The following is a 15423-nucleotide window of genomic DNA, read 5'->3' on the forward strand; positions in this document are numbered from 1 at the left end:
AGTTAAGTTATAGTAAATTTTATAACATTTTTATAAAATAAAATAAAATAAAATAAATTAAATTAGTCGTACCGCCAGTGTTAAATTACATCTTCATATGTATGTATATATAGGTTTTTGATTTGAGTTTGTTTTGGTTTTTGATTAAATTTTTGTTTGGAGGTTTGTTAATTGTAAGGATGGAAAATGCAAAAACGACAAACCATAAGGACGAATTTTGCACTTAAGATGGATAAAAAGACATAAATGTCCCTGGGTTAACGGATCTAAGGACGAAATGCAAACCACGGAGATGATTTTAGCCAAACGTTAACGACAAAAACGAAAAGTGATAAAACGATAAACCAAAGGACGAAAAAAGTACTTAACTCTTTTTTAAACTTTAAAGATCGACTCCCTGTGAGCAACAACCACCACATTAGCATCAACTTTATTAATCGGAAAAAATAGCTTCATTTTATATATCGTATTATTATGTTATATGAAAATAGTTTAAATAATATGTTAATTTGTTTATATGAGTTCATATAAGTTATTTTAATGTAAGTATATGTCTCCATGTAAGTTATTTGAGACCACCTTTTATTTTAGGAACAACTAGGACCATTGATTTTTGTACACCATCATGATCTACTACGATATACAAGACTTTTTTGTAAAAACACTAAGACTTTCTGGCGACGGACCTACTAGAAAAATCATGTGTAAGTTAACTTACTTACACGTGTGTAACTTACATATGTGTAAGTTAACTTACACATGATTTTTCCGTGGGCTCGTCGCCACCTGGAACAACCCTCACCAAAAATAAACACCGATTAACCAACGTAGGTGACAATCAACATGAATAACTGCAGATAAAAAACAACGTCTTCTGTGACTGTCAATCAATCATTCTCAAGATAGTTTTCCATCCAACCAACAATTTCAATTCCATTGCCAACCGGGTCAACATCAACTGCATAGCTTCATATTTTATCTCCTTCTTTGTTGTTAATATGATCGGACAAAATACCGTTGATCCCTCTATCCAAACAATGGTAGCCAGATTCTGGTAGCCACGAACAAACATCTACTGTTAAAAAACGGAAAAAGGGGGGGGGGGTCGTATTTCACTAGTTCACCTTAAACTTATGTCAAAATCATCAATGAAACCTCGAATGCGTACGTCAAACAACATGTTAAAAGTAAATGAAACAAAGAAAAAAAACTTATTACGGAGTATTATCTATTGAGTCAATCAAAAAAAAAAAAAGATTAGGAGGTGGAAGTAAGCGAAAGGAAAACCGCTTGGGAAGTTAAAGTTGGATGTGAAAAAAATGGAAATCTAGAAGTATATATTACTATGGGTGGAAGTAGATTTTCTTTTTCTAGGACAGTGGGTGGAACTAGATAAGGGCGGTGGCACACGACTTTAAACCTTTAGTGTTTGGATTGAGAATTTTTAAAGTTAAAATCCAATTTTATAGATAAAGTTAGTATCTGAACTGTTAAATTAAAATCAAAGGTTAAAATTTAGATAACAGGTCAAGATGTTCTCTAACTTCATAGGCTTTATAAGATCTTTATCCTGTTTGTTTTACAAAACTGTATGTGCTTTTCACTTTTCTTTTCTTTTTTTGAAACGGCCAAACTTGGCCCATCAACTACAACCTCACTTTTGGACCAAAAACAATCTTCCGATCCATTTTGGTTAAAAATATATATTTTTGGGCAACTTTGGTTATTTAAAAATTCTCTCTCTAATATCTTTAAATTTGAGATTTTATCCTTTTCTTCACAAATATATACGTATTACACACTAATAACCTAAAATGAAATGAATAAATTTGATAATGTAAAAATGGTGATGTTAATATAAAATATATAAAATAAGCAAAACTTATGCTATATACTGCGTGCATTTGATATAAGTTTTTAAAGCACGCACAAAACTTGTGAAAAACACGTAAAAGCTTCGTTGCCAGTAGTTCAACTAGTTTTATATATATCATGTCATTTTACCCCGCATCTCGATAATACTGTTCAGAAAATAATTAACTGAAATTTACACTCTTTTTTAATTAACTGAAATTTACACTCTTTTTTAGTATTGGGCTGTTTATTTTTTAAAAAAATGAATATCAGTTTATACTTTTTTGGCAATTTTCCATTTTTTAAAATGGTTTTTTGATTTTTTTTTGTTTTTTTAAAATGATAATCACAGACATAAGGATTATCATTAAAAGCTTATTAAAAATAGTACTTTATATATTCCATTAAGTCAACAGCCTATAAATAAGTCGGGTACAACCCATATAGGTATTGACCCGGATCCAGGTACTAAATAACTGAGCATATAAATATATTCTGAAATGAAATCAGTCAGAGGAAACCCAAAAAAGCCACCGGAAAGCCCCCAATCATTTCATCCATCAAACAAACAAAAAGGAGACATTAGAAATGAGTTCAGCAGCAGCAGCTCGGAAAAGCGGAGGGTTGTTCGAAGGACTTTACAAAGTCCTTATGCGCCGTAACTCTGTCTACGTCACTTTCGTCATCGCCGGTGCTTTCGCTGGTGAACGGGTCGGTTATCCATTCTCTTTCTTTTCCTCATTTATATGATACATATATTCTTTTTTCTTATAACATATATACATATTTTTCAATAATAAATTGTTAGCCTTATTATATTGTCAATATATATATATATAGATCTGATCGAGTTTGTAGTGTGGATTTATTTATAGCTTTATATTTCATAGTTAATTTGTAGAAACCAACGAGCAATTGATTTATGACATGATTGAAGCGGAATATATATCATGCAATATATAATATATATATATATATATATATATATATATATATATATATATATAACTTTTCATTATCAACCCTTGAAAATGGCATCGTCTAGTCTAGACACTACAGATTAGGGTGGTAACAAGCCAACAACAACAACAACAAGACCCAATCCCTAAGTAGGGTATGGGGGAGGTGAGCTGTAGACAGTCTTACCCCTACCAAAAGGTAGAGTCGTAGAGAGACTGCTTTCATAAGGACCTCCGGCCAGAAGAAGTAGTAGGAAAGTGTAAAGAGTTCAGTTCTCATACCTGTCGGCCGAAAAAAAAAGGTATAGAAGATCTACCTATCTGCTCAGTATCCCCGGGATACATTAAGGGTAGGGAAGAATAGCGACATGCGCCTAGCATACTATATCACAAGTTCGACAATACATAGACGATAGCAACCATATAACAAATAATCATCATAAGAATAGCAACAAGCCAAGTATGAAGGAATTTATGCTCATTTCCAAATAACTAATCGGCCCCGACTCTATAATTGCCAAAATATATACATACTTTTTAGCCCAGCCTGTGAAACTATTTAAGGAGCAACTTTTTTTTTTTTTGAGCTCAATCTTGGGAGGGGAAGCTCAATTTTTCCTCAATTTATTAATGCAAGTTATTTGCATGGTCTCTTGAGGCGATTGATTCCTTAGTTCTACAATGATGTTTAGCGTATGTGATAGTATAGAATACAGACTTATGAGTCCCTTTTGTAGTAGTTGACCTGCCATCAAGGTGCCAGCCAATATCTTCCAGTTTTGTTGCTTTGGAGTTTACAGGGGTTAAAGCCATTTTGTATAATTTACCAAATGTAGGATCTATATGTTACCTAAAATCTATATGTATTGGTTAAATCGAAGCACTGTGTTTGACTGTTGAAGTTATGTTATCGATTGTTGGTTGATGATTAGTAAAATAAGGTATCTTAAGAGAAGAGAGGTATAGACCGATTCGGCGATTTGGCATTACAATGGACTCAGATTCCTAGTCTTTTTGCTTATTACCTTAGTTTATTGACATAGACTTGTAAAGAAATTGTTGTTTTAATCAGTTTGTGTTACCGCTCTATAATTGACTTATTGAGATAAGCAAATGCGTAATCTGATGCATGTATACTGATTTTGTGTTTCAGGCAGTTGATTACGGAGTTCATAAACTCTGGGAGAACAACAATGTTGGGGTAATGTCCTGCTTTTTTTGTATAAAATGTTTTGTGATTTCTCTTGTTTTCCAACCTAAAATGTGCCCGATCACCCCCCACACTCTCTACACTTCTCTATATGTTGAAGAGTCCAATTTGGACTGTTATAATGTAGAAAAACTGCAGCAAGGGAGTGATAAGCCAGCGTGCTTTATCGTTTGCAACTTGTGTAAAGTGTTAGTATGTTACACAATGCATAAGTAGTGATCATGGTTTCCGCTGTTTCTATACGATTTCGATGAAGCTAATAAGAGAAGAGTTCCCTAAGATGGCTAGTTGAGTTATTCAGAGTCGTAGGGACAATTTTCCGCTTTTTCATTTCAATCTTTACGCATAAGTTGTTTAATGATTCCTATTTTCTTTGTCCTTCTTAATACTTAACTGAATGATATTCCTTTTTCTTTTATCTTTTATAACTAGTGATGGTCTTGGTTTGTTCTATATCATAAGATAATGTTTGCGACTTTGCCTAGATGCAAAATTTGCACTCAGTATGGAAATGTTAATGGGGTTAATGAATTTATAATTTATTGAATGGTATTGCATATTGTTCTAGCAGTCTTGTCTTCTCCAGTTCTGTATATGAGCTATCTCTTAACATATTGTTGTTTTTGAGCAGAAACGGTACGAGGACATTTCTGTTTTGGGTCAGAGGCCAGCGGAATGAAGCGGCCATGTCTTTATCATCATATGCAATTGTTTCTGCTCCCTTTTTGGGATATTTGAAAGGACAAGCTTATATGGGTCTTGATAATAAGTGTTGATGAATTTTTCGTGGGTCAAACTGGTTGTGAACTTCCCAGAACTAGATCCTTAAACTTCGCAGAGAAGTCATTTCCTATTATTGTTTCAATTTTGATCTTTCTGAAATTCCCCAAGTAGTTGCAATATCTAAATGATTTTTGCATATTATATGATTTTGGCTGGATGAGAAAATACAAAGGGTTGGGATCGATACAAAGGAAAGTCAACAGCAACATGCTACTAGTTTGTATATTTGTTTTTCCCAATTTACAAACTTAAACCATACTAATTGAAGACATCATAATTTACATACTTAAACCATACTAATTATAGTACTTAGGTATCTGCCTTTAATTATTGTTTTTAGGTTTTTGATAATAACATTCATTAATATGTTATTAACTGTATAAAAACAATATTTTGTATTACAAAACAACAATTTTATAACAATAATAATACAAATTTTAATAATTGCAAACGCTATTATTCTTTCCTTTTTTTTTTTTACTAGTGGGAGGATGTTTTGTGAATCTTTTTGCCGTTGCCTTTAACAATTGAGTAACCATTCGGGAAAAAAAAAAAGAAAAAAGAATGGACCATTGATCCCTGATAATCCACATCGGTCGCACCATTTGACCTCCTGGTTAGCCCAACGACCAATCTCCAGCCTCACCACGGGGCCCACCCACATTTTCCGATCACCGGTACCTCATTCCCACGCAATTTTTTGCTTAATCTTGAATCACATGTGCCTACGTTTTCCAATGTTTATCTCTAATTTCTTTATGATCACCATTTTCTTGAGATGGGTAAAAAAAATTATCCAAAAAGATTGCATCTTTATTACAATTTGTAGATAATTTGTACCTTTGTTTTTGATATATTCCATTTTTAGAATTAGGGTTTGATAAAGATGATGGATCTTGTTCCTGTTGAGGTAATTGGCAACATATTGTCCCATCTTGGGGCTGCAAGAGATGTTGTTATTGCTTCAACCACATGTAAGAAATGGAGACAAGCTTGTCACATACATCTTCGTATGCTTTCTTTTAATTCCGATGACTGGCCTGTTTTTCGTGATCTTACTACGAGTAGGCTAGAGATACTAATTACACAAACTATATTTCAAACCAAAGGTTTACAAGGTCTCAAGATATTAATGGATGATGTTGATGAGTTTTCAGCATCTGCTGTTATTGCTTGGTTAATGTACACTAGGGAAACGTTACGTTGTTTGTCTTATAACGTGAGAACCACTCCAAATGTCAACATTCTTGACGTGTGTGGACTGCAGAAGCTTGAGATATTGGTTTTGGCTCATAATTCGATTACTGAGGTTGAACCCAATTATCACAGATTTCCTTTATTGAAATCGCTTTCATTGAGTCATGTTAGCATTTCATCGTTGGATCTTAATTCGTTACTTGAAGCTTGTCCTATTATTGAGTTTTTGGGTCTTGTAAGTCCTCAGATCGACATCACCGAGTCTCAAGTGACAGTAGAGTTGACTAGTCAAACATTAAAGCAAGTACATGTTGAAGCCATAAGTTTAGACAAGTTTACGCTAGAAGCAGATAATCTTGAGAAATTGCATTTAAAGGATTGTGCACTTGAGCATTTTGAGCTTAGTGGGCAGGGCACTTTGAAGCATTTCAAAATGGATGATGTTAGTATTCTACATCTCGATATCATCAAGCCTTTTGATGATCTTGAAGTTATTGACGTTAGTAATTTCACAATAATTTGGTCAAAGTTCTATCAGATAATCTCTAAATCTTCAAAATTGAAAAGGCTTCGTCTCTGGAATGTGGTGATAGATGATGATGTTGAGTTTGTTGATTTGGATTTGATTGCTTTATGTTTCCAGGATTTAAGATATCTTGCATTGAGTTATGACTCACGAGGTGAGTTAAAAGAGGGGGTCCTTCATCACAGTTTGCATGGTTTGTCTTTAATGGATAATGTGACTGTGTTGGATCTAGGATGGACAGTGCTTGATGAACATTTTGCGGATTGGGTCGCATGTCTTTTAAAAAGATGTCCGAACCTTAAGAAGTTGATCATTCATGGGGTTGTTTCAGAGTCTAAAACACATATGGAATGCCATATGTTGGCTAGTTTTACTTCATCAATTGTTGAACTTATGAGAAAATACATTCACATCGATGTTCAGTTTGTGTATGAATAATAAAATTTTAAAGATTACTTTCAATACTTGATTTCTCATCACTTTTGTTTTTTAATAAAGGAGACTCATAGATAGTATTTTTTGGCAAGTAACTGTGCTACCATGGAGGTTCCAGGTTTGTTCTATACCTATAATCATTCAAGTATGTTTTTGTTTTTAAACTGCCAAAATTCATTTAATGGGTACTTACAGTTTGGAATTAGTTGTTGACTTGTGTTCTTCTGCCATTAGATTCTGAACTTCTGTTCTTGGAAGTTATGTAATCGGACACTTGGCCACTATTAACAGCTTTTGAATTTATTGTAAACATAAAAGTTTTAATAAGTCAATTCATAGGGTATATCCTTTTACCCAAAAAAGTTTTAATAAGCTTGTGGGATTTGAACAACATAGTAAAATTTTAATAAAGGTTAGTTCTAAGGGTTTAGGTCATTAAATCTTTGGAAAAAGTTAAAAGAAATTCGAGGATGAATATGTGAAACATAGACTTGTAACAGGTTTTTCTTGCGGTCGGGATGAATATGTGAAACATCAAGACCTGCTACTTTGTTGGAGTAACCATTGGTCGATGTTTCATTTAGATATAGTGTGGAAAATCTTGTAACTAAACTAACAGGAGTCCAACTTACTAGTAGAGGCAGGATTATGGGAAAAGTGGTATGGATTTGTCAGGTTGAGTTAACTCGAACACATTTTGTCCAAAAAGCTCTAGTTTATGCAATTGATTACTCTCTTAAATTGATGAGGTCAAGATTGCAAGGTCAGTCTTCAATGAAAAACATGACTATGTTGGATCTTGGATATAGATGGTTCTCGAATATTTTGCAGACTTGGTAGCATGTCCATAAAAAAATATTTGGATCTTGAGAAGTCAATTATTCACAGAATTGTTTCAGGGTCTAAAACACGTTTAGTATGGTCAATTACTTTAGAATGCTAGAATACTAGGACCTTGATGCTATTATCAGCTTATGGGACCTAGACAACCAGGGGTGGATCCGGGATGTCCTTGAACCACATACTCTTCTAGATGGTTAAAGGTTTCACAAAATACTCGATTTCATCCAAATGTAACAGGTCCAGATGTTTGATGAACCTGATGATATACGGTCTTGGATCTGCCACTAACCTGGGACTCTGGGAGCACTGGTAAAGATGGTTGTGAAGGTTGTGTGAAACTGTGAACTTTTGATCCATCGACTCTCAGACTCAAATTGTCAGTTATCTGTAAGTCTGTAACTGGTCATATTTGAGCGTGGGAATGAGGATACCGGTGATCGGAAAATGCAGAAAATGTGGGTGGGCCACGTGGTGAGGCTGGAGATTGGTCGTTGGGCTAGCCAGGAGGTCAAATGGTGAGACCGATGTGGATTATCAGTTAATCATGAATCAGGGGTCCGTATTTTGTTTTTGTTCCCGAATGGTTACTCGATGTTAAAGGTAACGGCAAAAAGATTCACAAAATATCCTCCCACTTATAGAAAAGAAAATAGCGTTTGCGATTATTAAAATTTGTATTATTATTGTTATAAAGAAGTTGTTTTGTAATACAAAATATTGTTTTTATACATTTAACATATTAATGTATGTAATTATCAAAATCCTAAAAACAATAATTAATGGCAGATACCTAAGAACTACATTTAGTATGGTTTAAGTATATATATGAATAATAAAAGTTTTTAAAGATTACTTTCAATACTTGATTTTTCATCTCTCTCTTTTTTTTAATAAAGGAGACTCAAAGATAGTATCTTTTGGCAGGTAACTGTGCTACCATGGAGGTTCCAGGTTTGTTCTATACTTATAATCATGGGGACGTGTAGGCCGACCACCCCTTATGTAACCCGACCACCCCTTTTGGAGCGACTGTCGCTCCTAAAGGGGTAGTAGGATACGACAACGGGCGACAGCATACGACAACATTTCTGTACGAGTCGAACCTACCACCCCTTTAGGAGCGACAGTCGCTCCAAAAGAGGTCGTAGGTTCGACTCGTACAGAAATGTTTCTGTTTCCCCGTGACGCTTGATTCTTTATAACTTCTCGTTTCATATTCATTCTGTATATCTTTATAAGTTCCCTCGTTTCATATTCGTTCTTTATAATTTCAATCTCATTATACGTTTCATATTCGTTCTTTATAATTTCAATCTCATTATACGTTTCATATTCGTTCTTTATAATTTCAATCTCATTATTCAATCGTTTTGTTATTCGATCGTTTTCATATTCATTCATTTTGATTTATTCGTTTTCATTTATTACTGTTAAGTGTTTTTATTATTTTAGATGGATTGCTTGGAGGAAATTTTCTTAAATCCAAATGCGCCGGAAGGTGTAAATGAAGAGTTTGTGTACGAAGAGCCCGATGACGAATTTGAATCCCCAGATGTCCGTGATGAATTTGATTACGATCACGATGTTTTTTATACCAAGGAGGTATGTATATAATCCAACCTTTTCATTTTTGTGTTGTTATTTGTGAGTAATTGTATTTTGTTATTATTCATTAGATTTGTTGCTATAAAAGTATGTAAGAAAACTAATTATTAAAACTACGGATAAAAAATTGTTTATAAAAACATATTAAAAAATGTACGTAAAAATGTAGATTAACAAAAGCTATTAAAAGATTGTTAAAAAAAAGGTGTACAAAAAGTGTATTATAAAAAAGTGTATAAAAAGTGTATTATAAAAAGTGTATAAGAAAGTGGATTATAAAAAAGTATATAAAATAGTGTATTAAAAAAAAATGTATTATAAAAAGTGCATAAAAAGTGTATTAAAAAAAGTGTATAAATATTTCAGGTGTTTGACACACACATAGATTTGGTAGACTGGGCTCAAAGAACGACAAAGGAGCTTGGTTATGTGTTAGTAACACGAAGATCAAATGTCACAAAAGGCGGAGAAGTTAAAAAGGTGGTCCTTATTTGCAACCGTGGTGGAAAAAAAGATAAGCGGTCAACCGGGGCACCCAAAGGGAGTACCAAAATTGACTGTCCATTCAAATTGGTAGGCCGTCTGACAAAGGACCATAGTTGGTGGGTTGAAGTTATAGATCACCGACATAACCATCCATCAGCTTGTAATTTGGAAGGTATTGCGTACGCAAGACGACTAACCGATGTTCAAAAAGAATTTGTGGACGAAAAGGCGTTGCTAGGTTTAGGGCCAAATAGCATAAGGGACCAATTGAAGGATGCATTTCCCGGTATCTTGACCCGTTCACAAGACATTTCTAACTACCTGCGGCAACACCGGCTAAAGCACGCCCAACAACGAGGGGAAACTCGAATGCAGGTGAAATAAGAAAACATACCTGCATGTGGATCATATAACTATATGTTTATTTTTTTAAAAAAATACGAATTCCTTATACTTTGGTTGTTTACCCGTTGCAGATCGTGCTCCAATTACTATCTGACCATCAGTACACGTATCAGTACACGACGGATAGCAAAACCGGATGTTTGACCAATCTCTTTTTCGTACATCCTACATCACTTGACATATGGCGTGCATTTCCTTGGATCATTGAAATAGACGCCACGTATAAAACCAACGTTTACAACATGCCGCTTGTTGAGATTGTGGGTGTCACTCCAACTGGCAAGACATTCAGCATTGCGCACGCACTTATTGAAAATGAGCAACATGCGACATACACATGGGTGTTACAGTGCTTGAGGTCGACGCTCGAAGAAGGCCTCGTCGTGCGTGTGGCACTCACTGATCGGGATCTGGCCCTCATGAAAGCAGTTAAGGATGTGATGCCGGAAACGAAGCTGATACTGTGTAGAATACACATTTGGAGGAATATTGAGTTACATGCCAACCCATCGTTTAGGTCAAAAAAAGATTATGGTTTGTTTAGACACCGGTGGATCAACTCGTAAACTCAATCACGGTTAAAGAATACGCAGAGAATGAGCAGCGGCTAAAAGTATTCTTGGCAGATAAACCAAGTATATACATCCCGTCCCCATACTGTTTTTATGATAACGCTTACGATGTAACCATGTAGCTAAATCACTTTTTATTTTCCTGCAGATCTTTATAAGTATCTACAAATACAGTGGCTTGCCTCGTACAAGGAGTTATTTGTGTCATGTTGGGTCGACCAACACCGCAACTATCGTAACTATACTACCAACAGGGTTGAAAGCGAGCATTCTTTGCTGAAGTCAGTTATGCATCAAAAGCGGCTTACGTTCCACAGAATCGTTGAATGTGTTAACTCTGTTGTCAGCGGGCAATACACCGAAATAAAGGGGTCACTAGAACATTGCAGGCAGTACAATCAAAATAAACACAACTATCCCTGTTTAAAGGATTTGCTCGGTAAAGCCTCCCATGTAGCCTTGCAAATTATGGTTGACGAAATTGATCGATTGAAAAATACAGTAAAAGGGGACGTGTCAAAGTGCGGGTGTACGGTATGGGCTAGTTGTGGCTTGCCATGTAGTTGTCGACTTCTAACATACATGCAGGAACGTAAGTACAGTTCATTCAGATACAAATGGTCCATTTTACTTAAAAATACTTAATGTAATATTTTTATTCCTGCAGGAAGGCGTGTACAAGAATATGAGATAGATGCATTTTGGTGCAGGCTCGATATAACCCAGTCCACCTGCCTGCCTGGAAATGTGAAGAAAGACTCGGATGATGACGAGCCTGTTGAGGCCTTTTGTGGCGAGGTTACTGCTGTCTTGGAACGACAACCCATAAACAAAGGAAAAGCTTGATGTCCAAAATAAAGGACCTCATCTATCCGGGTCGGTCCAAAATCAAGGATCCAGAGGTCCAAAAGAAAACACGTGGTAGACCTGTTGGGTCAAAGAAAAAGGTAAATTATTATAGTCTAGCAAATTATTACTTGTTAAATACTATCATCTAACTTAATTATTCATTCATTCATTGCAGATGCCAGACTTGAACGTATCACCTCCGATGCCACCACCACCAAAGTTGAAAAAGTCAAGGTCCGTGCACGTGACCACACCTAAATATCCGGATACCGCACCAGACTCAGGCTCATGCTACAGAGACTTTCATCCGGCGAGACACAGTGAGCATGTGCCCACGCAATCACGTTTCGCGGAGCCTGACACCGAATTACGGGAGGACACCCGTGGATATATTGATGACTTGATCCGATCGTCACAATATTCAACAGCAGGGCCGAGTAATGAGCCTACAACCGAAACCCCATTCTTAGATCAGTTGTTCGGCGCAGCCGAACCCGCGTACTATCCTGTGCCACCAACAGCACCAACAGGCTTAATGGATCAGTTCTTCAGTGCCGATACTTATTTTCCTGCAGGTCCTAGCACTACGATGCCAGCTGCACCATCATCGTACTTTGATTTTTTCAATACGCCCACACAACCTTCGATGCCACCAGCACTATCACCTCCGATGCCAGCAGCACCATCACCATCACCAATATCTCCCATATCAGCTGAGCAGCAATTGGCTGCTCTACCAGTACCACCACCTAACACTAGCCCACTGCAGACGACGGGTATAAAGGGTTACCTTGACGACATACCGAATGTATTTAGACCATACGTCAAGGGGATTATTAATGTCAGGGGTGATGGCAACTGTGGATTCAGGGCACTTGCTGTTGCATTGGGATACGATGAAAACGAAGGTTACGAGTGGATCCGACTACATATGTTGGCCGAGTATGAAAATAACAAACAATTCTACGATGAACTAACAAGATGGGGACAGGTTGAAGCGAGCTTTTTTGAGGGGCTATCGCGGTCTTATGTAGGGGTGTTTAGACCAACTGCCTACTGGATGCACATGACTATGGGGACTATGTTGTTGTCCAACAGGATGGGTATAGTAATTAACTGTTTATCTACTGCCGCCAGTTGGACTTCGTTCCCATTTACCTATGGTCCTGATGAGATGCCTAGGACAGAGCCCATATCAATAGCATTAGTACAGGGTCACGGTCACTATATCATGGTGCAGTTGGAAGGTGACTACCCGATGGCCCCGGAGATCGCATATTGGGTACAGGATCGTGTAAGGCCTCCCGTGAGCAAATGGAAAGATTTGTACGGACACCGCCAGTTAGCCTACAATAGATATATAGATGCAACTAAACCTCCTCCCATCTATATGGGAACAGTGGACTCATCTGATTAGGATTGTAATAAAGTTATTTGTTTTTTGTTTTACCCGTTTTTTCTCCTTTTTTTTTATTAAAGGAAACTTGGGGTGTTACTTCATAACTTTATCATGTTTTTACTTGGTATATTTCTTATAATAATATATTAATACTACGAAATTTGGGGTGTTAAATTTTTGCAAACCGGATAGTCCAGCATCATTATAAACAAAAAGTACACAAATAATAAAAAAGTCCATATCAAACACAAATAATAAAAATGTACATAACAAACTGTATTTATAAAAATGTCCCTATTTCGTACAAACAAAAAAAGTCTAATCATCGGAATCGTCGTCGTCCTCACCGGCATTATCATCACCCACACCTGGTCCGGATACAGAGCCTGTCCCACTAAAAAATCCACTCATATCCGAGAAGCTACCAAAATCCCCTGATGGAGGTCCAAAATGCGCCGATCTCCCACCCCATAACTGGCGGGGGTCGAAATAGTCATCACCAGGGTGGTTCAAGTCAACCTGGTAGCCGGAAGGTTGGGATGCAGAGGGGCCAGAATAGGATGCATGCGGGCCGGAGGAGGATCCTTCCGGAGGTCCATAATGTGGTTGCGGCAACTCACCAGGGAAATCATGGGATCCGAAACCCCTGAGAATCCTCCCTAGTCCGCGCTGATGTCCGGATCGCGATCCAAACGCTTCCGGGAACAACTGCGTTGGAGGTGTCGGTGCAGGATCCTGTGAATGTCTCTGCTGCACAGCTTCCAGACGGGACTGCATATAAATAGTAAGGTAAGTTTAATAAATGGAGCAGTAATTAAAAGTATTTAACTTAAAGTTATGTATATACCGCAACTTCCGGAGGTTGTAGTCTGTGGGTTGCCGCCCAAGTCGACTCCCACGTGGGGGGTGGCCCCTCCTTCTTTTCGTTATGGTGCTTGGCCTGCAAACAAGTCAAATAATTAGCATTTAAAAAACACAACAATTGTATACTTTTGTTAAAACCAAACGTACCAACGCCCGATCGTGGGCAAGAGAAATAGATCGCCGACCCTGAGTCCCCACCGCCTGTTTGGACCGGTTTGTCTTGTTTGTCTCGGCCCGCTTCACCCGGTCATCCCTCGTATAGAAACTCAATAGTTTTCCCCACTCTTCCGGGTCCATACCAGTTGGCGGTGCTGTCTGCAGGGTATCTGCTGAGCCTACACCCCCCCGTGCTGTAAAATGCTGAGATTTGAATTTTGACTTTCTCTGCCTATATATGCTAGCTGCATCAGCACGGAAAGCCAGTTTTGCTGCCTTCCGGGTGGGGTCGTCCTCATCAAGCTCTAAGTACTGGTCCATCGCAAAATAGCGCTACGTTGTTTACAAATACAAGTTAGCATTTTCAGGGTTATCATTGAAAAACATATTAAGTAAAAAAATATAAAAAGAAACATATTCTAACCTGTACTTCCTCCAAGATATGGTCCCTCATAGACTCAGGCACATCGTCCCATGACTCGTAGTACTGGGGGACATCTCCGATCAACGAGCCTAACAAAGATTTGTACATAGCCCCGTAGTCCCCGATCGACTGAAAGGTCTTTGATTTGTAGTCGAAGTACATGGGTAACGGGCCTCCATTTTTCTTCAAGGCAGCCTCAAGTTTTAGATTTTTGGCTGCCCCTCTTGGTGGTGGTGGTGTTTTCTTCGAGCCTACAAAACCAATAAGTAACAATAACATAAATAAGTTACTTTAAACGATAAGAATAAAATTATTTCAATGCATAACTAAATTTAATGTAAAGTCAATTTTCTTACCGCTGTTTTTGCACCCTGATATTTTCTTCCACCACGATCGGTGCGGATCCCTCCCATCGCCGTCGCCGCCGTGAGCTCCTAGCATTTTTCTTATATCTACATAAATAATACACGTATTATAATACTTTTTATATCAACTTTTTTAACAACTTTTTTTTAACTTAATTTTTTTATATGTCTTTTGTACTACTACTTTTTCAATATATGTTTTAATATCTTTTTATACTTATGTTTTAATACCTTTTTTATTTATACATTTTTATATTTTCTAATACAAACATTTTCTAGTACAAACTTTTATAAAATTTTTTTTAAATATATTTTTTATATACTATGTAATACACTTTTTTTACATTTTATATTATTTACACTTTTTTACAAACATTTTTACATAACAAAAACAACAACAACAACAAGAACAACAACAACAATACGTTAAATCTATGGGCATATAAGATCGATCCTAATACATTTATGCATAACAAGAATAACATCAAACT

At 36.7% G+C, this 15423-nt stretch overlaps 4 protein-coding genes across 4 annotated transcripts; 3 read left to right on the forward strand and 1 right to left on the reverse strand.

The window, feature by feature from the left end:
* The first annotated feature begins 2350 nt into the window (after nt 1-2350).
* Nucleotides 2351-4905, forward strand: LOC122584182 (cytochrome b-c1 complex subunit 9, mitochondrial-like). The gene is made up of 3 exons (XM_043756411.1): nt 2351-2565; nt 3967-4014; nt 4655-4905. Exons 1-3 carry the CDS (start codon nt 2443-2445, stop codon nt 4700-4702), a joined length of 219 nt encoding a protein of 72 aa, XP_043612346.1. The 5' UTR covers nt 2351-2442; the 3' UTR covers nt 4703-4905.
* Nucleotides 4906-5374: 469 nt separating this feature from the next.
* LOC122597302 (F-box/LRR-repeat protein At1g67190-like) lies at nt 5375-6991 on the forward strand. Its single transcript, XM_043769915.1, has one exon. The coding sequence runs from the start codon at nt 5693-5695 to the stop codon at nt 6965-6967; it is 1275 nt and encodes a 424-aa protein (XP_043625850.1). The 5' UTR covers nt 5375-5692; the 3' UTR covers nt 6968-6991.
* A 3076-nt stretch (nt 6992-10067) lies between these two features.
* Nucleotides 10068-10869, forward strand: LOC122595650 (protein FAR-RED ELONGATED HYPOCOTYL 3-like). Its single transcript, XM_043768066.1, has 2 exons — nt 10068-10273; nt 10375-10869. The coding sequence occupies exons 1-2, from the start codon at nt 10268-10270 to the stop codon at nt 10867-10869; spliced, it is 501 nt and encodes a 166-aa protein (XP_043624001.1). The 5' UTR covers nt 10068-10267.
* Nucleotides 10870-13441: 2572 nt separating this feature from the next.
* On the reverse strand, nt 13442-15008 carry LOC122595660. The gene is made up of 5 exons (XM_043768078.1): nt 14924-15008; nt 14568-14818; nt 14135-14476; nt 13971-14063; nt 13442-13894 (listed from the first exon to the last, which is right to left on the reverse strand). Exons 1-5 carry the CDS (start codon nt 15006-15008, stop codon nt 13442-13444), a joined length of 1224 nt encoding a protein of 407 aa, XP_043624013.1.
* Nucleotides 15009-15423: the final 415 nt, after the last annotated feature.

This window comes from Erigeron canadensis, chromosome 1 (genome assembly GCF_010389155.1).
Source record: "Erigeron canadensis isolate Cc75 chromosome 1, C_canadensis_v1, whole genome shotgun sequence".
Lineage (NCBI taxonomy): Eukaryota > Viridiplantae > Streptophyta > Magnoliopsida > Asterales > Asteraceae > Erigeron > Erigeron canadensis.

Bases quoted from the DNA above. Each gene is read 5' to 3' on its own strand.
- LOC122584182 (XM_043756411.1), top strand. From the start codon at position 2,443: ATGAGTTCAGCAGCAGCAGCTCGGAAAAGCGGAGGGTTGTTCGAAGGA. The intron at 2,566-3,966 runs GTCGGTTATCCA...TTTGTGTTTCAG, and splicing joins GTGCTTTCGCTGGTGAACGG to GCAGTTGATTACGGAGTTCA. The intron at 4,015-4,654 runs GTAATGTCCTGC...GTTTTTGAGCAG, and splicing joins GGGAGAACAACAATGTTGGG to AAACGGTACGAGGACATTTC.
- LOC122595660 (XM_043768078.1), bottom strand. From the start codon at position 15,008: ATGCTAGGAGCTCACGGCGGCGACGGCGATGGGAGGGATCCGCACCGA. The intron at 14,477-14,567 runs GTTAGAATATGT...TAAACAACGTAG, and splicing joins ATATCTTGGAGGAAGTACAG to CGCTATTTTGCGATGGACCA. The intron at 14,064-14,134 runs GTACGTTTGGTT...ACTTGTTTGCAG, and splicing joins TTGCCCACGATCGGGCGTTG to GCCAAGCACCATAACGAAAA.
- LOC122597302 (XM_043769915.1), top strand. From the start codon at position 5,693: ATGATGGATCTTGTTCCTGTTGAGGTAATTGGCAACATATTGTCCCAT.